General features: G+C 42.9%; 1 protein-coding gene across 2 annotated transcripts in view; it reads left to right on the top strand.

Annotated features, from left to right (window-relative positions):
* The window catches only part of ZNF423 (zinc finger protein 423), a 228,958-nt gene that overhangs the window by 46,187 nt on the left and 157,499 nt on the right, over window positions 1–25,272 (top strand). For both annotated transcript variants that reach the window (XM_027685020.1, XM_027685021.1), the window contains exon 3: window positions 21,750–21,950. In XM_027685020.1, coding sequence (XP_027540821.1) covers window positions 21,750–21,950 — 201 coding nt within the window. The remainder of the gene's footprint in view (window positions 1–21,749; window positions 21,951–25,272) is intronic.

Genomic DNA, 25,272 nt, shown 5'->3' on the forward strand with positions numbered 1-25,272 from the left:
TTTTTGTAGGGTTGGGTTTAATTTTGGCTTCCAAAGGACCAGAATGGATGAGTAAGCTGGGGTCTCATGAAGCAAGCAGAGACTTGCTGCTGTGCAAGTATTCATGCATTAACTTTTCCCCATTTTCTGTTTATTGAGATAAGCTACAGAAAATGTGTTCTCCTTCCTCACCTTTCCCCTTTGGGAGGCCTGTTTTGGCTACACAGTTTGTTGTCCCCTCAGCCGTTCTCCAGCACCCTGGGCTTGCATGATCCACTGCCTGGAGGCCACCAAGACCACCATCCTCACAGGGCCCCCATCCCTTGTGGTCTCCCAGTACCCAGGGCTGTACCTGCCCTCTGCTCATGTCCCCCTGGCAGCTCCCACAGAGCCCCAGCTGGTCCTGCTCCAGCCACGTGACCTTCTGGGCATGGGGAGCAAGGCAGGGAGTTCTGGATGAGAGAGACTCCATGGACACCAAACTCTTTTTCTCTATTTCTACATTTTGTCTCATTTGACTTCTAAATGCAGAATGCTGAATAAACCCTTCCAAACACTCACAACGTGAAATTCTGGGATCTCTGCTGCAGAGAACTGAAAAGGTTGGTCACAATTCAGTGGGCATTAGAAACATGTTATTTTGCAAGTACTCTGAAATTACCTGTTCTGAGTGCCTTCACAAGCTCAGACATCTTCTAAAAGCTGATTTCATTAGTCAATCAGTATGAGAAGGTTCTGATTACAGTGCATAAGGATTTCCAAAGAAATAAACCTTTGAACTTAGCAAAGAACTTGAGAAACTTTGGTAACTTTCTTAGTTGAGTATTTTTTCAATATACTGTGAGATGTTTGATCTCACCTGGTTGACTTTCTTACAGTGGTTTTAAAAACAGCATCCTTGTCTCTGCATGGACCTGCAGGATGCAGCCCAGTCAGTATAGTCTGAGGCTAAATATCTGCTTTGGAAGCATCCAAAGCCCAAATAAATGCAAACTAGAAAAAAAATCTAGGGCAGTTTGCAGCTCTGGTTGCTGCATTCCTTATTTATTCTCATTTGAACTTTTATTTTCCTTGGTAATGTGTAGATTTTTACAATGTTACATTGTAACGTATCCTTTTAGAAGAGAAAGTAAAAAAATTAATTCTCATTTCCTTGTCATAAAACTTAATTTTTAACATCAGCCTTTTACTTACAAATACTAATTTTTATGTAGATATATATATATATATATTTAAGAAAGTACTTTTGACAGTGTTTTCTCAAACAGAAGATGAAGTGATAGAAAGTGCAGGATAACGTGGTAGTGGATGAACATCCAAGACAGGTGTAAGATTTTTTTGAAGCTGAATCATACAGAAAGAAACAATATGCCTAATTATAAACCCTTCCCAGATTACTCTCTTTGTAGGAGCTCAGGACAGAACTCTGCATCTGCAGCCACAAGGGCTGCCTGTGAGCAGGTCTCTGCTCCCAGCACTCGTGGGACGTGGGACATGGTGCTGCAGGAGGAAGCTGTTGGCTGGAGTGACAGGGGGTCCCCGGAGGTCCCCAAAGTCCAAACGACATCCCTGTAGCTGTAGCACCTTCAGGGAAAGGAGGAGTATAAGCGGGGGTTCCCGGTGGGCGGTGCAGCACAACCGACCCGTGCGCCTGTCACGGGAACAGCCGCCCCACGGACAAACTGAGGCGCCTCTGGGAGTGCGGCACTGTAGGTGTTCCCCTCTTGTTTGGGGAGGGAATCTCTGGCAAGAAGGAGTGATCTTAAGATGTGAACACAGCATGGGTGTCAGTATTTAAATTAGAGGCACACACCTGTGTATTACGGCGTTTCCTAGAAAATACTTACTATTAAAAATGTTAATTGGGAAAATTATAGTGATAGCACAGAGGAGGAGAATTAATTTCCATGGTGAAAGAGGCGAGGAAAGAAAAGCTCATTTCAAAGTGAACTATCGAGTGCTCCCCCTATCCCATCACCCCCCTGTTCCCCATATGCTGGGAAGCTGGTCTGTTGGAAGGAAGCTGAGCAAGTGTGGTGTTTGCAGTGTGTCGTTGGTGTTCCCGAGCTTCACAGTGCCTAAAGGAGCGCTCCTCATTGCTACAAGCAACATCTGTAAAGGAGAGGATTCCTGCAGGCTGCAGGATCACAGCTCCTGCCTGGCCATGCTGGCAAGGGGCCGTGGACTGGTGTGCACTGGGATGCCAGCAGTGCATCAGGACTGGTAATGGACAGCAGTGTTTCAGTAAATCTGGGAGTATCTCTGGGGTCATCAGGATAACCTCATCTGAAGTCCCATAAGCTTGATGTATCTGCTGGTGTGGGGCTGCTTTGGATTTGGGGATGTTCCCATGTGGTCTTGTGTCAGGGGCATCCACCACCGACATGGATGGTTGCATACTGATGTATCCTTCTGGGGTGGGCAGGGGACATCCTCCACAGGTTTGTGTCCCTGTCTTGCCAGTGTTTTTCTCCCTGGGACAAAAAAAACAGGTGTGCCTGTTGGCACTTTATGTGCTGGGAGACTGTAACGCTGTGTTTCATTTCCTTGCATTGACTGAAGGCACTTCCGTGGGTGGACCCTCAGGTGCAGCCTTCCTGGCTCTCCATCCCTGGTTTGCACCCAGGTCTCTCCCAGGTATGAACATCCTGGTGAAGGATGCTGCCGTTGAGCTGGAGGGAGCACCCTCCATCTTCTACATGCTCCTGCTCTCCCTTCGTGTGTTTCTTTCAGTGGTGCTACCTTGTTCTCCCGTGCTGCCCAAGTGAAGGGCTGTGATTAGATGAACATTTTCTGTGTTTTTAGGTAAAAATTATATCTGTTGTTTACGATAGCCTTCAGGGACACAACTAGCAGTAATGGGCACAGGAGATGCTAGGAAATGTAGGAGATGCTACATTTCCTGGTAGTGGGATCTAATAGCCTGGTATTATCTCCCATCACTTCAGTCATTTACAAACTGGACTGGACAAAGTGCCTGAAAATACACTGTAGGAATGGTCTTACATTAGCAGAGGGACGGATAAGATCACCTGATAAATCCTTCTCATCTTTAATTTATCCAATTCTGCTGCACTCTGGATTTGCTAATCTCCTGCAGATTCGAGGATAGAAGCACACAGAATGGTCAGGCAAATTGTGCTTCCTAGAGCTTATTTCAGCAAATATTTTTATGTAGGATCTCAAAGCACTTTGCAAATGCTAATTCAGCCTCCCAACCTAGTAGGAAGTCTTCCTTGTGCCCCATATCCGTACTACTTTGTCTTTGCATCATGCAGTGTGCGCTGTCTGCAGGTTGACCTTCCCAAAGGGTTCTGGCGTCAGAACTGATGGGCACTTGCCAGCCCATCTTGCTTTGAGCCATTTCTGCAGGTCAGTGGCTTTGTTTTTCCAAGCCTGCCTTGTCTGGCTGGTAGGAGTGAGGGAAGCTGACACCACGCTGCTGTAGGGAGCCATTGCAGTGGGTTTTACCTTTGTGGAAGCAGACAGCCGAAGAGTTGAAGGAAAGTCTCCTGGTGAACAATTTCTTTGGTTTTCAGAGAAACTTGTTCTCCTTTGACTGGTTTATACTTTGCAGTTGTAACTGGTAGCTCAAAGCTCCCAGCCTGAATAAATGTAGAACAGGAATAGCAGAATATATTACATTGGCCTGTTGCTTAAACAAGAAAAATCAATAAAATATAATGCCACAGTGGTGGATCCCCAGTAATCATTCTTCTTGAGAAAAAAACAAATTGTGCCAGTCGTGAGAATGGGGTTTTATAAACAAGGTTGTAAAAAAAGAAAAACAAATGGAATAAACAAGCTCCACTGCTTTGCATTCTGGGTTGTGAAAGGACATTGATGTGAAACTCTGCAGTGAAAAACTGCATGAAATTTATGATGCTTTGCCCAAATAATCTTTGCTTATTCAGTATGGGAAACTAGAATCATTTGGGTTGGAAGGGACCTCTAGTGGGTCTTGCTCAACATTGACCTGACTTGTAAAAGTTTTGTTACCATTACCACTGTATTTTTGGTTTAATTGTCTTCACCTGTTAAGCTTATTATGGACCAAGGGTACAAGTAATGTTACTCTAGTATAAGAATGTGTAGCAAACAGAAATTAACACCAAATACTAATGAAAAAAAAAAGGATTTTTAAAAAAGTTAATACAGCCTAAGTTTCCTGAAGTAGAAGATACATTTGCCTTTCTGTCATTTAGTGTCTAAAGTAGCCTTTTTCCAGTCTCGCTACAAGGCATTACAATGTCATCGTCAAAATAAACCAAGCTCATCTCATAATCTGATATTTGTTGTGTATGAATTCAAATGAGAAAACTGCTAAGTGGGACCATTTATAATGAGATTTGAGATACCCTATAGCTCTCACTTGGAGACAAGTGACCTTTGTCTTCTTTGGGGCTGAGTACAGCACGATGAAGATTTAATAGATGTGTGCGGAGACCCGGCAGTAGATTGGGGTGTGCGTGGAAGAGGCGCTCAATGTGCCTTGCTCTACATATTTTTGAATTCCTCACACTTGGGACTGGAGTGCCTGCCTGTTGGTGTGTTTCTGGCTGTGCCTCCTTCCTCCCTTGGATGGCTTTGGCGTTCATTAGTAGAAATTATTAGACGGTCACAAAACACTAAAGAGAAAGGAAAAACCCCACGCACTTTGCTTGGAAACAGTCTGTGTTGCATAAAGCTCTGACAAGATCAAGCCTCTAATTAAATTATCTGGCACGTGGACAGTTCTGTTCTGAGATCTGCTGAGCTAATGTGTAGCCATTAGCTCATACAGCCACCAAATCAGAAGTACCAAAGAGACAATTTACATAGGACCACAGCGTGTTTTAAAAAATTCTGGTGAGTTGTGAAGCCTGTAATGTTAATTGCCAGTTAGCACATTGTAATTGCTGTAATTATTTGCAAGTAAAATGATGTAAGGGACTTAACATTGTACTTTTCTTAACACTTCACATGTTGGTGATCCACTAAATCTCCCACTTAGAGTTTTGCTGGTTATTTTAAGAGCTTGACTGCCACTTGGTGAAGTCTGATCTCATCCACAAGCTTCCCATTCTGCCTGTTGGCTTTAATGCTGAGCGCTGGCTCTCTAAAGCCTTTATGAAAAAAAATAAAAGGCAATAAAATAATAAATGCAAATATCTGCTGCTGACCAGTGAGAGCACATCCAGCCCTGCAGCCGGCCGTGCTGGAGCCCAGCTGGGAGAGAGCCCTCAGCACAAATTGCCAAGCCTATTGCCTCCCACCGCCACGCCGCGGAAGTGGGCCAAAAGCTCCTCCGTATGGGATTAAAGGGATGTGTAATAGATTAAAGATCAAAAATGTTAATTAAGAAATGGTCTTTTCTAATAAGATGCCTTCAAGGGCATGGTACCAAAAATGAGGCAATATCTCATTTTGGCAACAGCACAGGGTTGTAATGAAGCTGGAGCGGGGGGGGCAAGGGGAGAAGGAAGGGATGCCTCCTGTTCAAGGCAACTCCTTCAGAAAGGGTGAATCAATTAGCAGCAAAAATGTAAACATGTAAGTCAGAATGACAGCACTCTGAACGCTGCTGAACAACGTGTGGATTTAGATATATGTGTTTTAGCTTGGCGTTTCCTTGAGGATAAGTTGGCAGTTTGCGACTGACAGACAAGGGGTTCTTCACCTTACTGGTGCTTCAGCAGCAGCCTGGTAATTTGGCTGAAAATAACCACTTGTGTTGGAAGCTCTGATGCATTTGAATTGAATCCATGCAATATGTAATGTTCTAGATATGGAAGTTCAGCACCTTTGTTGCTGGATTGAAACTTGTAGGTGTAATGTTTGGATATATAATGTTTGGTTATTTCTCTTCAGAAAAGGGGAAGAGCCACAGCTCTCAGCTCTTGTATTCCAGGCTCCTGCAGCAGTGGAAGTTTGTTTTACAAATAAACTGATATGCAAGTGTTACTTATGTGTTTCAAACCCAAAAGGTGCTTTTGAGAGCTGTGAAATTTTATTGCATCATTATAAATAAAGAAAACATGCTTTTTTTAAAACTTGAGTGTTCTAGTCAGTGAGTTCACTGTTATGTTTTCTTAGTAAACTCATCAAAACTCCAAAAGGAAAACTCAGATGTTTAACAGTGCTTCTTCCTTGTGGTGGAATGATGGGATTTCACATCCCACTTCATCCCACAGTTTCCCCTCTAAATGCCCTAACGCTGTAAGCTGCAGCATTTCTGAAGCAAGTTATTTGCCAGCATAAAATGGAGGGACCCTGTCAGCAAATTTCTTCCTTATTGGTTGGAAGCTTTTGCTTGGATAAAGAAAACCCCTGGCATGGTGAGATCTCTGTATATGTTTTAAGACTCTGACTTGTTTGAATCAAAGCCAGAGAGAATTTTCAATTTGAGAGAAATACAGTGGGAGGGCACTTGCTGGTTGCGTTCCTCTGTGTGTGTGGTGAGCTGGGGCTGGCTGAAGCATCCTAGCAGAAGTCCTCTGACAGTACTCTGAAATTTAGATTTGTTGCTCTGTCTGTGTATATTTTATTTTCATCTCTTGTGTGAATCTTTAAAGAGTGAAAGGCAACAGCTCTGGGCTACCTGCTCCCCTGCAGCCCCCAAACAAAGCTTGGGAGTGGAGCGCAGTGTCCAGGCCCTTTGGGAGAAGGAGTGATGGTTTTCCCTGGGTCTCCTGTAATTGAGAGGCTTTTTGGACTCCTTGAGCTGGGCGTGGTGTGGATTCGTGCCTATTGGTTTTATTTAGTTTGGATGAGGGCTCTAGGCAACTTAAATGACACTAAATTCCTGTGCCCTGATTTTGTCAGACAAGTGAACACAAGTGGAAATAGTGGTTGTTTCCGTCCACAGAAGAAAATCAAAGTAACTGTTTCTTATCCAAATACTGAAATCAGATGTTTTCATGGTTCATAAATGTATCATTTTGACGCACTGATTAGTTCCATCTTGACTTGGTTTCACTCATGGTTTTTGTTAAAAGAAATGTGTAACTGGGACTTGAATTAGCCTTCTCCCAAGAAGGGCTATGTCAAGCCATTCTTGTTGACACATCCAGGAAATATAACTAGCAACAGAATGATCAGTGTCTTTTCTTTATTGTGAAGTTTGCTTACTAGTCTCCAACATGCTTTTCTGAATTGAAGTTTTCCTCTACAAAATTTTGACAATATTAACAAAAGATGTCAGTAGTCTGTCCTTCTTTCAGTGACAATAGGGAAAATTTCAATTGTACATGTTGATTTAATCAAATAGTTGCAGAAAAATGATCAGTTTGTAATCTTGTCATGACTTTGTACAGAATGTGTGTCCCATATTGAAACTGAGAAAACTTGGGCTTAAACTTTGATAGCAGCTCATTTGGACTCTCCGTTTAGCACACAAGTCCAGATGACCAATGAATGAGAAATGTTCTGTGTAAGAGGCATTTGGCTTTTCTTCTTTGATTGTATTAAACAAAATACATATATTGCCAAATTTCCACAGTAACATCCAGGAAACGTATACAAAATCAACAAGCAAAGCAAAACCGAGAGCAGAATTTGGTCAATAATTTTATGAAAAAAAGGTTGTGCAGTAAAAATGTACCTTTTCTGATCAAGGTGAATTTCAGGCAAAAATCTTGTACAAGTTTGTAACAGCCAGATTGGTAAAACATTTTTCTGGACAGGATGTTGCAGAAATCCACATTTTTTCTTCATTATTTGTCTTTATAAACTGTGTGTGCAGACAGCTGCAGTGTTGAAGACATGAGGAATATCACTTCTGCAAGTGCTCCTTGCATCTCGGGTTTTGTGTTGTGTTGAAAAAGCATAGGTGCTTCTGTATAAGAGAACTAAATTATGTTCTATTTTTCACTTTTGTTTCCAAAAAGTGGTGCTCAGTGTTCAAGGTGTTGTGCGTGTGAAATTAAAATGAGAATTGGTGTTGCTCTTTCTGCAAAAAATTTTTAAAAACTGGTGACTTTTTAGGACATTTTTTATGTAATGGGGTTGTAAACCTGTTGTATTTTAAATGTCTTTCTGAGTCGCAAATAAACCCATGGCTACACCACAGGCACTGGAAGCCTAGCAGAGCCATCAGTGAATTATTAAATGGGAAAAGACATCATAAGAGTTAAGTGATTTTTAGCTTGATCCTGTGATGAAATATTTTAAAACTGTATCTGGTTAATGAACGCTGTGGCCAGACGGCATAACTGGCCCAGGATGTAGGAAGTGGAAGTGCTTTAAAAATAGACTCTTAGCTGTGATAGCTGCAAATCCAGTGGAAGGGTCTGAAGCAAACCCCTAACCCCTTTTTCCATACCCACCATGGGGCTGGGAATGCGGTGGCCGTGCCTGAGCCGTGGTGTTTGGCTGTTGAAAAAGCCATGTAGTAGGAATGAAATTGTCAATTGTGCATCTTCCTGCTAGTCAGCAGCTAAAACACAAATTCCATAACTTAAGGAAAAAGGTTGGGACTGCCCCTCCCCACCCCCAAAGAAATGTGCCTTTTAAAAATGCATGATTTTGTTATAGTTACTACTTTTTACCTTGGCGAAGTACACAGGGAATGGGGCTGCTAAAGAGCGCATCAAGTAAATTAGGGTTAATTAGAAGTTCTCCCAAATAGCTGGTGCTTCATCAGCAACAAAGCAGCATGTAAATAAATCTAATTTCTCTCCAAATAAACTCTTCACAAGCTTAATTACAACAGCAACAATATCTCCCCCCTACCCCCCCTTTTTCATTAGTGGGAGCGGCTCATTATGAGCTGTATCTGGTGAGGGCTGTCATGAGCAGTCCAGAGTTGGCCCTTTCACAGGTATCCTTCGGGGCTGAGGAAGAAGTGGAGGAACTTGCAGTGTACTTGGAGGAGCCCAATTAAGGTAGTTCATGAGAAATTTGAGAAGCAGAAAGCACCAACGGAAAAAACCCCATCTCTATATTCTGGAGAGACTTTAGCCAATTACATAAAGAAGTTCCACTATTTGGCTTATTGGCTGTTTTAATTTCTTTGCCTTTATTACTCATTTGCCAGCAAAAACCTGAACTTCAGGTTTTATCTGTCCTTTTAATTTTTTTTTTGCCATCCATCATCCTCACGGTAGATGTGAGGGTTCTGCCAGTTCCTGGTGCTGTGTTACCGCACTGCTGTCTCCTGCTCCGGCACCAGGGACCTGCCGAATGTGAGGAGGGGCTGAGGGAGACCAGACTTTAAAGTCATTTTAGCTTTAAGTCTTTTAAATGTCTTTTCGCACTTTCTTTACCACATAGGGCTAGAAGAAAAAATGCAGGAAGATGTTAGGAGAAAAAGTGTTATCACTGTTAAAAGGATCACCACACTGGAGGACTGGTGCAGCTCACTGCTTATTCCAGGGATAAATAGCTGAAAACCTCTACCCAGAAATTATTTATCACAGGGGAAGTGCAATCCTAGGTTCCGGCTTCAGCTGGGTGAAGAAGTGTTCTGCTGAGGGCTCATTCAGAGGGATTAACTTACTTCATTTGGTGCCTCATTCACTGTCCTCTGTGATTTTTTTTTTTATAATTTTTTTTTTATTTCTAATTCTATTGAAGCCAATGCATTCCTTATTACACAGTGTCACGTTTCAGCCGATCCTAAATTAATAAATGAGCAGCAGCAGAATAGCATGTAGCACAATTCTAACAGCATGAGCTGCACAGAAGTATATTTCACTTAGCTCCAATTTAAATACTCTGCTTTGCTCGATTTAATTATGTGAAATTACTGAATTAATGGCTTTGTCAAATGAAACGTGTAGGACTTCGGAGTTTGGTATTAAGGAAAGAAATTGGAAAGGAAATCTGAGGTACATTAATTTTTGCATGCGGGCTTGTTCTAAAAGCAAACAGAAATGTAACTGAGCCTGCAGCCCAAAATCACATCGTGTTTTAAACCCAGGAAAGAGAGAACAAGCAGAAAGTGGCAGGAAACTTTCTGAGTCACCCCTTGTGGGTTTGTGCTGCTCCCCTGGGTGAGTGTGCTGGACAGGAGCGGTGTGTGTGTGTGCAGCAGGAGCCGGCCACGGGCATGCGGGAGGGAAGACTTTCTGCAGAGTCTGATGCTTGTTTAATAGCTTGGCCACCTGTTAAATTCCCTTTCCTGTGCTGCATAATATGACTTTCTTATCTCTCTTCTGGTTGAGAATCTTGTTATAACAGTTGCCTTTTTTTCACATTCATTAACTGTGTGGTCCAAATCCCTGCACCAGGACCCTGTGCCCAGCCTGGTGCTGGTTGTGCGGCTTGTGCATAATGAGGACACTTTTCCTGAAAGCTTGTAAAGCCCTGCTCTTCTGAAGCCATTTGGACACGTAGGTGCCTAACTCTCATTAATTTCCAATTCCATGGGTTTTTACTACAGTCCGTTGCCACTTATGGGTATTTGGCTCCTAAATCACTTGGCCTACCCGCAGATGTCCCTCCCAGCTCTAGCTGGAGGAGTGTAAAGGTGCTGTTTTCCCAATTTCTGCTCACATTGCTGGCAGTGCCCTGCTTGGAAGGCCCCCATAGTGCAGAGGTGTGAGTCTCTGCCAGCAGTAACCGGTTGCAGAGACACCTGAGCATACGTTTGGGAAAATTTGGCTTTTTCCTCAGGTGCATTTGGAGCACCTTTTTTCCAGAGCAAACCAGATTTGCAGATATAAAGTCAGTGAGGTTTTTTCCCAAGATGATGTTTGGTATTTCATCAGGCCATAACAACCACAACTACGTTGTGGTTCAGGTCCAACCCTCTATACTCTGGGTATAAATAGCATTTTTACCCGAGAAGCCTAACTCCACAAACCCGGCCCCACAGAAGCCTCTCAGGTCTTTAATCACAGTTTTGAAGACTTCCAGGCACAGTTATTGCAGAAACGGGTCCCTTTCATGCTCCTTCAGCTGCACATTTGTCATTCCCAATGGAAAACAAGCCAGGCAGGTTCTGAGCAAACCAAGACCCATGAGAAGGTCAGTGAAATAATTATTGCTTTCTCTAATTTGCCTACATGTATTTTCCTTCCTGCCCGAGTATGTTTTTTGCTCTTGTTCCATCTTTTACCTCTGTATCAGTTCCACCCCTTGGTTCCTGAAGGTTTGCAGAGTGCTCTGTCTCTTGCCTTCTCAGTTCTAGTGTTCTGGAGTTTTTATAGATATAAAAAGATGAACGTAAATGGAGGATCCTGTCAGTTTGTGTTGTGAAAAGCATTCCTCTTCAGCATAATTTTTAAACAAATCCATATTCCAAGCATGGGAAAAGTGCATTTTGAACAGAAATGTATTCAGGGACCTAAGAGAGTAATTTGGATGGAGCTCTTGCTCTGCTTGCATCTTGCTCCTGTGTGCATGCACTGCGGCTGCACACTAAGGACGTGAATCTTCTGGGACCAGAACTTCCCTGCAGAAAGGACAATTCAAAGTCCTGGACCTTATGTAGGAGCAATAAAGGAATCTGCATTTTGAAATGGGCAAAGGGGTTTCAAACATCGAAATACATAGTTGCATTTATAACTTATGGTAAATTACATCATCTACAATTTTTTTTCTCTTTGAAAATCCACAGGTTTATTTTAATAAAGAGTTCCAGCAGCTGCTATTCTGAGCAGAATCAGTCAATACTGTATTTTTGCATTGGATATGCAGCTGCAATAACAGGCCACATGTGAATTTTATTAAGCCTTCTGAATTTTCTGTCTGTTCAGGGAACTATAGATTTAAGTTTTACAGATATCTGGCTTTCTCTTGAAGTAAAAGAAAAAAGCAAACAACCAAAAACCCACAAAAAAAATCATTCACACCATTTCCTTAAAAGAAAGGAAAGGCTTTGTCATGCCTATGGATTAAAATGTGATTAAGATGTCCTGTATTAGCTGTGAGTGGAATTCCATGTAACTGCTGGAAACAGGACACCTGTCTTCAACAGAGACGTGAAAAACAGTAAGTTGAGTTTTATTAAGATATGAATATACCTAAATAAAATTAAAGTGCCATTTTTGTTCTGAAAATTTACATTTATTTGAGTACAATGGTCAGTGTTATTTAGCAGTTGCACGTGAAAGAGTGAAAAGCACATTTTTATGAAGAAGCGCACTTCACTTTGAAGTTAGTACTTGCTGCATCCTAATTTCCTTGTTTAAATAAATGAATTTTATATCTAAAATGTGGACACCTAAAATCTGGTTTGATTTGAACCTCATTATTCAAACCGAAGGTGGCAGTTACTGCACTCCCATTCAGATGCACCTTAAGCATGTGGAAGTGGACAGCAGCATCTTTTTTCCAGAGGCAGATAATCCAGTGCACGACAATCACACATTTTGAGTGAGTGGATGAGAGTTTTCTGCTGATGATTGTGGAGCAGTTTGGGTGGCTGTGTGCAAAGACATTATTTGATTTGAATGCCGCAGAGATATATACAGAGCAGACCTACAGGGGTTTGAGCCTCTCCTTTCCAAGGAGGAGGCCCCAGAAGAGGGGTGCTGCTCTCCTCGCAGCCCTGCTGGGGGATGGAGTGTCTGCTCCCCAGCCCCAGTGGGCAGAGGGAGGGCACCCTGAGGGGGAACTGAGATCAATAACTGGGCAGTGTCCTGCAGTAATGGAACACTTTGGCACACTCTGGACAGCTCTGATCTCTGCCTTTCGTTGCATTCTCTAAAATTCACTTAAAGTGCTTTTTGTGTCAGGGAAGTGTTTACATCCCATATTTACACCCTTAAACCGGCTGCCAAACACTGAAGAGCTGATAAACACTGTGTGCTGTTAACACTATAAAGTACAATCCCACTGCTGCTTGCATGCAAATAAATAATAATAACTCAGCTATTTGTCCGCTTTTCGGTGTGTAAGTGCATTTGTCACATAACATAGTAACATCTAAATCATTTTAGTAAGAGCACTAGAAAGGCTGAAACATTACGATTAAGAGGAAGTTTTACTGTTTGGTGGTGTTTTTGTGATTTCCTTATTTGATTTTTTTAAAAACCACTATTAAAATCATGTGATGCTTAATCACTATTGCTGGGTTTCACTTTTTAAAAATTTTTCACTGAGTTATTTTGCCTTCCTCAGGACTGAGGGATTGGCCTACAGGCTAGAAGTTACTGTCAAATATTCGCTAAATCTTTTCTTGTAGTCATTACAGACGTAGATTTCTTTTTAATGTGCTTGGTCAGTTTTGAGGCCACTTTTTTTGTTACTACCCATAAATCAGTAGCAAGTATTTTTAGTGTCATCAGTGAAAGGTTAATAGAAGCCCATAATTTTCAGACATATCTCTTTCAATTAGCTGCTCAGAAATTTCCTTAGAAAGGGGGTGTAAATTGTTCCACACTGAAAACTGGAGACTGTGTCCAATTTGTGCATAAATTGAAATTGTCTTTCTAATAGACTCTTTGGAAGGTGTGGGGTTGCCTTCAAGGTAATGATTTGAAGATAAACTGACCCTTGATGAGGGAGCTGGAGTTTCAATTTAATGCGTTTCTGCAGTTTTCCTTTGCCTTCAGTGCCTTCAAATTCCACACAAATAATTCCTTCATAACAAGTGCCTTTTCAGAAGATGTATGCTGCTGACAGTTAATATAAAATTATTGCCCCTGAATGCATTTTTGTAATTACTTTCCAGAGAACTGTCTTTGTGTTAGAAGACATTTCACACTTTAGTAACATAAGTGTTTGGGGAGAACATGAGTAATAATTACAAGCAGTCTTTCAGTGAAAATAAACCTAAAAATTATAAAAAATAGCTAATGTTAAAGTTGGTTGGAGACAGTGAGGAATTTATTTAGCACATTACGCCTGTCTGTATATTTTCCAACTTTAATAACCCTTCAGTAACTAAACTTAAGAAAAGCAATAAAGAAGAGAGAAACTGCTTTCTAATTTTTAAGCAATAATGAAACTGAAAACTGATTAAAAGTGACATGCTACTAGAGACAGAATAAAGAAACTTAATCTGAATGCTCCTATAGGAGATTTCTGCTATAATGGAAAATGAAATGGCTCACAGTTTGATCAATAAAAAAATTAACAGCATTTAATAAAAGGCTTCTGCAGTATGTCAACTAAAGGATACTGTGGAAGTCTTGATCCAAGAAAACCAGGGTTGTAGGGTGAGTTTATGTATGTGAGTGTGATATGGTTGACTGAGCAAAGCTGATGGGTTTCAGGTCAGATGCTGGATAGTAAATAGTTACACAGGTTTAGAGAGCTTGGGGCCAGGACTGTCTGTATAAATAGACATTGTTCTGGTAGTTACTACACACACACCAGCAGCGGGGCTGGATTTTCATGGAGGCAAAGAGGGTGAAGCCTTGTTTTCACTGGAGAAAACAGGGCAATTATACCATACATAATGTGTCTATAAATATATGTATGGTATATCTCTATGCCATATAGAGACAACTATGTATAGATGTAGGTGGGCTCAAGTGAAAGCAAGGCACTGCAAGGCAAGAAGTTACGTGTGTTACTCATTCTGTGTGTGATGTCTGTGACTGTGCTACAGCAAAGGAAGGTGCAGGAGCTGCCAGTCCTCTGCCCCGTGTTCCTGCCAGCTTCCATGCCTTTAAACTCCAGGTAGACTCTTGAGGTGTTCTTAAACTGCTGCTAATTTGAGAAAACTCTATCCTATCAGTGAAGGAAGATGAACATCTTCCCTGTGAAATGTTGGTGTAGTGAGCTAACCCAGGGATGCTGAGGGGAGGCAGCTGTGGGACGTGCAGGGCTGTCACGAACAATTCTGTGGCGGTGCCGGCAGGAGCAGTGGCAGTGCAGGCACCAGTTATTACTGAGTGTGCTTGGAACCCCTTTCTCTTAGAGCCCGTGTGCCAGCAGATGTAGAAGGAGGTGCAGTACCCTACCAAAATAGTTCTTCTTTGCTAAGTAAAAGAAGAATGCCGAGAACTGCCCACTTACTTAGAAACCAGTATGATTTAATACATACTGGTGTGTAATAAGGCTCTGTTGTGAAATGTTATCATGTATGCTTCCTAGAGGCTCTGACTTCTTTGTATTTTGTTGTTAATGTACTTCACACAAAATAGTATTATTGGTATAGTCCGTGATTTATCCTGTGGGTTATTATCCAGAGAGATACCTAGCACTGAGCATTCTCCCTCTTCCCTTGCCTTTCCAAAAGAAGCTCTTGTAGCCACCATTGCTGCTTGTCGGTGGAGTCTGCTGTCAGAGCCACACAAATGACAGCTTGGAGAGGCTGCAGCGGCCACAGCCCTAGGAGGGCACGAGGAGGTAACAATATGCAATTTTCATGGTTCAAGGGTAGCCTTATCCTACTGTTCTTCATTACAGTACTGCAGTGAGATCAATTTTATTAAGTTGTAAGTCTTAGGAGGCCAACACCATTAACTACATGCTGGATCAAATAATTTTTTTGGTATTATGATTGTTTTTTATCTCTTGTTGGGGGAAGGCAAGATCTGATGCATAGATCTCTTCAGCCTGAGAGAAGCATTGCATGGCGACTGAGTGTCAGGAGGATTGTGTGCCTGTGTTGCACTCGCTTTGCCCTCTCATGTAGTGGTGTTTCATGCATTAGCCTTTTAGGCTCTTTGTTTTTCAGCTAGGCACCTTTTTTCTTTACCCCATGTGGTTTGACACTGTGAGAAAGTGGTGTGCTGCACTGCATGATAGAGCACCAAACCTGCTTGCTTTTGATGCATGTAGTGATGATTCAATGTGTAGAATGAGCTGCCTTTGATACCTGGTCCTGGTCCTACAGCTGGGATGCAATCCACACTCTCTGACCTGGTTTGCTCGGCTGGAGCAGGTTTCTGGCAGCTTCATACGGGTACAGGCACACAGGTTACAGCAGCTCACAGGAGGGCCCTGGCCCATTGAGAGGTGGCACCTGTGTTCAAAATGCAAGTGTTTAAAAGAGACATTTTTTGAAATGTTAAAGAGCCACAGAATGGTGGTACCCAGCAAAGGCAAGACTTTTCATCCTACGTGAAGATTTCAGCTGAAGTTTGTTTGTGTTTTAATTACTAAAACACTAGTGGCTTGTTTTGCATCTGTTCATTCTTCTTTGACCACAAGTATAGAGAACTTTGGACTCTCTTTCTGTGTGACAGTGCTAAAGAACAACACTAAAATGTAACAAACCACATAAAAGTAGAGACCTCCCCCACACTGTTTTGGCATTTGACGCTGAGCGAAACATTTACTAATGAACGTTTAGATTAGGCTTTTCCTTTAAGTCATTTGTCTCTTTTGTTCTCACTTCCTAATTATAGATGAAATTTCCTTTCCTTTTGTCTTGCCGGGGAGCTGAGCAGCAGCCCCAGGGCAGGAAGGCTGCACCCCTGGGCGGGCGCACCGTGGGCGGGCACCTCGGGGCTCTGCTGGGCCCCAGGGGGGTGGCAGTTGTGTGCCAGCACCCGTCATTCCTCCATCAATCAGCTTGTTTGTCTTCAGTGCCATTTACTTTTATCACTTGTCCTGCATCGAGGGAAAATTCCTAGGAATTACCCATAGCCTTCTGTGAGACCTTCGATTGTTTTTGTTTGGACCAAGGCAAGGAATGAAGCGATTCCACTTTCCACTCTTCGTTTTATCTTTTCCCTTCCAGCTGTCAGACATGTGCAGAAGCTGTGCATGTGTGTGCACATGCTCATGTGATGCTTTGCACAGCATAACTTTGCAGCCATAGCTCTGCATGGCAAAGTTGCACTGCATCAGCACTGCATCAGTGGATGCCTGCTGAAAAGAAGCAACTCTTGATGGAAGCCCTGTAACCAGAATCATTTAAAGCCAGACATGACCCTGCACTAAATAGTAGAAGAACAACCAAAGAACAATCCTAGATTTCAGATAAATTCCAGCTTTTAAAAGTCCTCAGGCTTAAAAAAAAGTTAAAGAAAATTTACTGGCACAAAGACAGAATGGCTTGCCTGCTCTGCATTGTGCTGATAAAATAAAAAGTTTAAACTGCCCATATTTGATTCCACAGCTGAAAAAATAAGCTAAGAGGTTGGTTTCTTTTTTAATTTCTCTGGCCCATGTGTTATATGGTGTTACCCATTTCTAAGTGTCTCAGTGGAAATTGTAGGTAGGCATCAGCATCACTTCCAGTGTGGCTCTGAGCTTTTGTTTCAGTCCTGCATCACTACCTGAAGCCCCCAAAGCAGTTTGCTGTGGCTGGGCTGTCACTGTGGTCCTGGGCTGAGGCTCTGCCACGCTGAGCTCCAAGCACAGTCCCAGCCTGGTGGTGGGGCCATATATCCCAAGCTGACTGAAGCAAGTGGAAATTTGCTCTTGATTTCAGTGAGGCCCGAGCTGAACATGGTACATGTAATCTGTTTTCAAATATTTGGCTCTAGGAGCACGTTGTTCCTGTAACAGAGCTGTTTTGAACACAGCTCAGAAGGCATTTCTACTGACTGCAACTTTCAAACTGGGCCTTTGGGAATTCACTTTTCCAGCTTTGCCAAGTTTGCCACATTCCTTGGACCACCAGGTCAGGCAGGAACACTCCCAGTTCTTGCTATGTCTCCTTTGAAATAGTAACTTTCTAGAGCATAAGATAGCTTGTACAGAAAAACCAAGAGTCATTAACAACATTAACTTTAGTGGCAATTAGAATAACATATTCTTGACTGTTGGCCAGATTGTTTAGGTCATAGGGTAAAATATTCTTCTTGTGCAAAGCCCTGCAGGCCTTCCACTGTGCTGCAGGGGGAAAAAAAAAGAAAAGAAAAAAAAAAGTAAAGAAAAACAGAAAAGCCCTCCAACCCTGTTTCCTGACATTTTGGGTAGTGAGGTGTACTTTCAAGGCTGATCTCTCAAATTGTATCCTCCCTTACTCATAAAAGAAAATTGTTAGAACCATCATTAGATATGGCAGGTTCATTTAAAAATAATAATAACACTTCTGTGAAATGCGAGGTCCTATTTTATGCCCTTCTTAGAATTGATTAGTGATCATTTATCCTGAAACTTGGTGCCAGCAGCTCCCTTCTGCGGGTGTTTGCCGTACCCTTCCTCTCTGCACACCGTGCCAGTGGTGGGTGGGAGCTGTGTGCCCATGGTGCTGTGCTGCCTCCACAGTGGTGTTCCATAAACAAATTCCTCACAGTTGGTAACTGTGATTATCTGGCAATCTAGATAAAAACTACTTACTATTAAGTTCACTAAAACCCAAGGCTTAAAAATCCAGTCTTAAAAATTAGCTGTGTCAGTAAATACATGGGTCTGTGCTTGGTGCTACAAGACAGCCACTGATGTTTGGAAACTGCAGAAGGTGCTATTGGCTCTGGCAACCAAGGAGTCCCTTTTGCAGGGTAGTGCACAGACACGTCCCCTCAGAGCCAGGCTCAGCTCCAAAACCACCCCTGCTCCTGGTGCCAGCAGTGCCTTGGCCTCCTGTGGTGACCCAAACCCTTCCAGCAGTGTGCTCGTGCCCATGTGCCCATCCTGCCCGGCTGCACTGCGCTGGGGTGCTCCTGCAGTTCCTTGCCAGCAGGAAAATCGCAGGTTAAATTTGTGAACTCCTACAGCAAAGCTCCTCAGAAATGAGTTCCTGAGGAATGCTCATGGCCTGCTGTCCTCATCAGGGAAACTGAGCTCATCGTGGGAGCAGCTGGGCTGCATTTGAAGCTTTTCCTTGCTGGATGGACCACCCATTCCCATCAGTGCCCTGGTATTTTTGCTCCCCTGGGCGAGGAGCTAGTGTCTCCCCAGGGCCGTCCGCACCCTGCATACCCCACTGGCAGCTTGTGGTCAAAACAGTGAAGACAAAGGTCAAAAAACCAGGAAACACCACAGATTTTTCTCATCAGTGTTTGGTATTCACAAGGCAAGCACCAAGTGAGCAGCTCAGCAGAGGAATCCGAAGCCCATGTTGTTTGATGGACAGTAACAGCAAGGTGTGGCAGACATGTACAATTTCTTCAACTCACTGAAAACAAAAAAAATCTCATTGTAAAACTATGTTACATTTGCTAAATAATTTCTACAAGCTTCACTCTTGTGTTATTTGACATAAAGCTCTGTCAGGCAACAACACTTTTGAGAAGTTGCCTAGAGGATCATATTTCCCATTCAACAGGGAATTAAAAAATGTTTCTGGAATTTTGCTTTGCAGTCGGGAATCTATTTTCTTATCTCACATTGTACAATTTATTTTTCCTAAAGCAGTGTGCTAAATTATTTGTTATTGTTGGACTCAGTCGAGCAGCTTTATCCCTGGTGTAGTCACAAAGTATTGGAGTAAAACCAAGGATGAATTTGTCACAGCATACTCAGCAGATCAGCTGGTCTTTAGGTTAACTCTCAAAAGACAGAATTTCTGCTGAAAATATTAGTGAAAGTCCCTTTAAGCTCCCCAAAGTTGCCTAAAAGCTTTCTTCTTCAGGCTGTGGCAAAGTCAGTTCAGAAGTGCTTCCCCGAGGTCTTCGTCAGCAGGCGACATGGAAGCAGGTCCAGTTCTTTAGGTTAGATTTATATACTCGGACTACTTTTATAGGTTTCTGTCTTATGAAATTGGAAAGTTGATATTCTGATTTATTAACCATCAAGTCTGCAGGACATATAGGCTTTAAAAAGATTGAATGAGCTAAAATGTTTGTGATTGCAGTCTGGGATGAGAGACTGGATGGTGTGCCAAGTAAATATGACAAAATGTAAGTGATAATTTGAATATGTACATTAAATGATGTGTGAAATAAAGCAAAGCTAGCATAGTTCTAAATGTGACTTATTATTTGGTGAAGTTAGTAGTATAAAGAAAACCAGAATCATTGTTTTTTTCATTACAATAGATTTTTATTTAAGGAAGAGTCTATAAAGCATGAGGTTCAGCCAGTGGCATTTTATTGAATAAACGTAGTACAGATGATGACTTACAATATGGAGTGCTTAGTGAGTGATACTTTTTATAACCAAATCCTTAAATTCATTACCGCTGTGTAAGTGGCACATCTGATTTGTTAAAACAAACATTATATCTAGCTCTTAATGGAAACTTTGTAGTCGAAAGGTATGTATAATTTAACAGTAAAAGAATCTGAAAATGTGCAGATCAGTTAACTGCTAAGAGGGATGCTGTGACACACCACAAGCAGGCACTGATTTTTAATATTTCCATTGCAATTTGAAGGGTACGTCATGTTACAAGTGCTCCATGGAAAACTGCAGTGTTTTACAACGGATGATTTATGTTACCATTTGCAGAGCAGAAGATGGTATGAAATGTGTTCTGGCTGGATAGTGGTAGCAGAGCTCTACTAATGTGTGTGTCTGAATTGCAGTGCTTGTGGTAACCAGTTTTCGTCTTCAATAAATTTTATTTTCAGCTTTGTTTCATGTTCTCAGTGTTGGTTGTCCTTAATCTTTTTGGCGCTGATCTAATTTTAGAAACAATTCATCTCTCTGTTTGCTGGTGTTTCGTTAATGGCTTAAAACCCAAATGCATCCCAAACCAACAAGGTGGCATGTCCCTCCTGCCTGGCTGAGAGCAGCTCCTGGGCTTTTGGGGTCAGCCAGTGTGTGAGGATCTCTTCTGCTGGAAGAGCCTGTGGTTTTGTCTCACTTTGCTGGATGACTTCCCAACTATTTCTGTTGTACCAACAGGGATGTATTAAGAGTGTGAGTTCTTGTGGAGGCAGGTGAAATAGTGCAGGTGTAGCACCCGTGGCTGTATCTCCGTGTTAGGGGCACACGTGTACAGAAGAGGCAGAGCCATCTCCATTTCAGCTGGTCACCAAAGCCTGGTCAGCATGGCTGGTGTGTCTAATGGATGCTTTCCCTGCTGAGAGGGTGGCAGGGACTTAGAAGGGCCTTTTCAGCTCTGCTGCCTTCCCAGAGAGCCCAAGCGAGGGTTGTCCGTGGTTCTGCATGGAGCCATTGGGCATGACTGGCTTCAGGCACATCTGAGTCCACTGTGGCCAAGGGGGTGTCCTGGAGGCAGGAGGATGTGGCTGCAAGCCCATCCCTCAAGACAGGCCTCTGAGGCCATGTTGGGGGGTGACTGCCTGTGACCAGCTGCCCCTGCCACCCACCCCACGGCCAGCGAAGAGCCGGCTGCCCCGTGTATGGAGCTGCCTCTGGCACAGCCCTGGGGTGCCTGGCCCCACACCAGGAGCTGCCAGAGAGCTCAGTCTCCCTGTGCACCAATGCATGTAAAAACTAGGCAGGGGGTGGCAAAGATATATGTGCTAGCCCATGTTCTGGTCATGGACCAAGATAAAAAAATATCTGGGAGACCTGAAGGTCAGATGCAATGTGTCTGCTCTCAGCTAGGTCAGCACAATGTGAGGCTCATCTGCCCAACCAAGTGCCTCTCGTTAGTTTAGCAGGACCTCTCGCATCCTGGGGTACATGTGTGCTTTGGGATCTTCAGCTAGAGCATTTTTTTCTTGTTGTTACTAATATTGGGGCTTGGAGGCGGTGGGAAGAGGAGAGCATTGAGAATTAAAATTCAGCACATGCCTTTTCTTTGCGGGCTGTAATTAATCTTGCCAATTTTTAAAGCTTTGAGAATCTGGTTAAGTGATAAAACACTAACAACTTTATATGACAGAGAGTTAGAGGCTCCCGCTACACACCCACCAGAGAAGATTAGAAGAGAGTGTTTGCAGGATTCGCACTAAGCAGCAGAGAATACAGTTGAGAATTGTTGCACCACATGGTATAAAAACCACATTAATATAATGAAAGGTGTCGAGAATAATGTGAGAGCGGCTGTAATTAAATGTATCTTAATAAGTGCAACATCCTTCTTAAAGCTCTTATTTTTCAGACCTCTCAAACTTAGAGGATGTTCTTGCTGTTGGCAGGTGGCCTGGGAGGAGAGCTGGAGAGCGAAGCAAAGGACAGCCGGGCCCTGGAAGAGAGGAACAGTGTGACGAGCCAGGAAGAGAGAAATGAGGAAGATGAAGACATGGAGGATGAGTCAATTTACACCTGCGATAACTGTCAGCAGGACTTCGATTCACTGGCAGACCTGACTGAACACAGGGCACACAACTGTCCTGGAGGTAATGTTAAACTAGCTTTACAGTTCTGACAGGTGGTTAGCTGGGTAATTGGACATAGCAACAGCTTGAGGCCTCAAGTGAGATTAAAGAATTAATAATGTAATTTTACAGTTAATGTAATTTTATTGTGGTGCCTTGGGTAGCCTTTGTTCACTCCTTTAATAAAATTAAAATAAAAGCAACAGCTTTCCAATTGGAATCTGTCAGTAATTACGTTAGACAAAAATGTTGTGAGGTTTTTTTAATGCTAAAACTTTCAGGCAGGTTTTTTCCCTCTCTCTCAAAATGTAGGAAGATTAAAAAAGTTAAGTGAGTGAAGTGTGCAAAACTCCCAGGAAGAAAGGCCTCTGAACCCCATAAAAGAACATGACAATTTCTGAGATTAAAATTCATAGTGCGAGTTTTGTAATCCCACCCTAAAAATACACCGTTCTCCCTAGGTTATTATTACACTGCCTTTTGAATTTTATGGAAGTGAGGATGGCATCAGCCTACGCTGATCTTGATTTTACTTTCTGTAAAGTAAGAACAAGCTCAGAGCACCGGTGTGAACAATTGCAACATATCTTGCTTTTCCACGGCTGCCGTCGCGTGGCCGGCGGTAGCAGCAGGTATTCTGCAGAGCACGCTAAGCCGATTTACGGGGGTAGTAAAAAGCTTTGCAGATTTTACCAAAGATTAAATAAAATCTTAGGAGGGGGAGCACAGAATATGTTCCTATGTATTTAAATCAGAGACTCTCATCCTTCACCTCTCCGGAGTTGAATACTCTGCCATCACTTTATCCTCCACACTCGTCTAAGATATTTTAGGCAGTTGCTGTTATGGCAGACGGGTAGGTCGAGGCTGCCAGAAGGCAGGAGGGTTAATTTCTCCTCCGGTGCAGCAGTATCCCATCCTCTTTCCCCTGAGTGCATATTCCTCCTGGCTACTAAACTTTTTTTGTAATTAGTCCATGTTTTCTGCTCTTCTTTTTGGGCATAACTAAAATGATGCTCAGCCAAGAAAAAACACGTGAAATGGAGTGCAGCAAGGGAGGGAGGGTGAGTCAGGTGGGGACTTTGGCTTGGCCTGACTCCCACCCCAAGAGCATCCTCCGTTGTCTCACTCTGGTTTGCAGAGGAGAGGACCCCCTGCTCTCACTCCCATCTGCTTTCTGGGAGGAAGGACAGAGGGATGTTGGGGCTTTTCCCCAGCCTGCAGTTGGGTAGGGATTGCGGTCTTAAGCCCGCCCCCAGGGCTCCTTGCTCTGCACTCTCATTTAAACCCCACACAGGCTGCAAACTTGAAAGTGCATAAAATTGAAAGGCTACTCCTTGCAAGGTGATTTCTCGGCCAGCTGACAGCCACGGCACTGGCCTGAGACTTCTGCAAATGGCACTGTGCTGCAGGGTAGGAAGCAAGAAAATGCCATTTTCTATTCAGAGAAACCCTTGTTTTCCACACTAGAAGGTGAGCTGCACAGCCCATGTAGACATTGGTCCTTTCCAAAGGAACAGCCGCAGGGACAAGCTGTTCCTGAAGCCATCCCTGACGGGAAGCAGGACAGGCAGGATCCCAGCAGGGCAGGTGGGTGGCTGTGCAGACACAGGGCACGTCCCCAGCAGCTGTCCCTGGGAGCTGCTGCTCCACCACTGCTCTGACTCGAGTTGTGCTGGGGGGAGCCCCACCAAAAGAAGGATCTTTTTAGCCCAGGTGTCTGCTTGGGTCTGGCTGACTGTGTGACCCCCCAAGCAGCTGGAATGGCACCGCTGGGGGAGTGGAGCAGGGCAGAAGGGAGCGGGCGCTGCTGGGGGGAGACTCCAGAGGAGGAACATAAGGTTATGACAGGTGACCAGCAGCACTATGAAAAGGAGCAATTTTTTTCCTGAGGCAAATCTGAATTAAAATGTAGCAACCTAGAGATTCTATTCATGTCAATACAGTCAGTGTTTTCACACTTCAGTTTTTATTTATCCTCAATGTAGTATTCTGTTGATGAGATTAAGAAAAATAAATTATATTTTGGGGGATTTGTCAAAATAATTTGTTAGTATTCTCATCACTATTTTTGATTGCAGGTAACATAATTTCATCTTCTTTTACTATCTTCACATGTGCTGATGATTTACAAAGACTTTTTGTTACAAAAAGGCACTGTATCTGGCACTATCTGCATATACATGAAATAAGTGCTAATTATCTCCATGTGAGCATATCCTTGTTCCAGAACAAGAGTGTCTGTTTTCTACTTAGTTTAATCTATGTCCTGAAGTGATTTAAAGTAAATAGGAAGGTTGCACTCATAAGTTTTGGAATGAGAATGTTTCCATGAAGGCAATCTGGAATATTGCTTGATATTCACATACCTTACTTTGAGGAAATAACAACCAGTTTGTCTGATAGCCATGAGAATTTTCATGGAAAGCATGTGAAATGCATGTCTTTGTTCAGTTCATCTGAAAAGTCTTGCACCACCTGGGTGAAAATCTAAGATTGCATTAGGAAGTGTGGTATGTTTTAAGATTTTACCCCACAAAATGAGCATTCCTTTTGCCTATAATACCTGCCTGACACACCTGAGGTTGTAAAGCAGTGCCTGACCTCTTGGCAAACTAGATTTTCATGTCTTAATCTGAAGCAGGGCTTTCAGTCGTGTCTACATGGGTCCAGATCAATACAGGTAATATTTGTAGCGATAATATCACTAGGCTGATAATACAACATAACTAATGACTTCCTTTGGGATACTGAAGTTAGGAAGGTATTGTAGCTCAGGAGTGTTGCAGGATTACAAGAGATCACTCCAAAGAATAGGATAAACCATCTATTTCACTGGAATCCCTTAGAAATTCATTACGGTGCACTGAAGTTATAATACAGTTTGAACGCAGCTGCTTTGACATGTAAGGAGGTAACAAACAGCCATTTCCCCCCTTGCTTTTTCATGTATTTCAGACTTGTTTCTTTGAGGACAAAACACTGCTGAAATCTAGACATTTCTGGTAGCATAAGTGCGTGGCATTCCTTTTGATGTCAGTGTAGTAGAGATGTTCTCCTTCTGACAGAATTAGGTGCCTTTTATACCTTTTGCTCATGACTGATGTCTGTGATTGCAGGTTGTAGGTTTCCAGTGTCTACAGGGATCTGAAAAGGGTCTAAATGGGGGCAGCTTGTACTGAAAGAACACCACATTTCCTTACCGGCTCATGTCGTCCCTTGTCTCCCAGCTTGCCCCCACAAATGAGCTCTCCTGCAGCAGTCCTGGAAATAGTGCCTTAAACAGCTAGAGAGCATCTTGAAAAAATACACTGAGAATAAATAAAAACACCTAGTGTATACA

This window comes from Neopelma chrysocephalum, unplaced genomic scaffold, assembly GCF_003984885.1.
Source record: "Neopelma chrysocephalum unplaced genomic scaffold, ASM398488v2 Primary Assembly neopelma1_68, whole genome shotgun sequence".
NCBI lineage: Eukaryota > Metazoa > Chordata > Aves > Passeriformes > Pipridae > Neopelma > Neopelma chrysocephalum.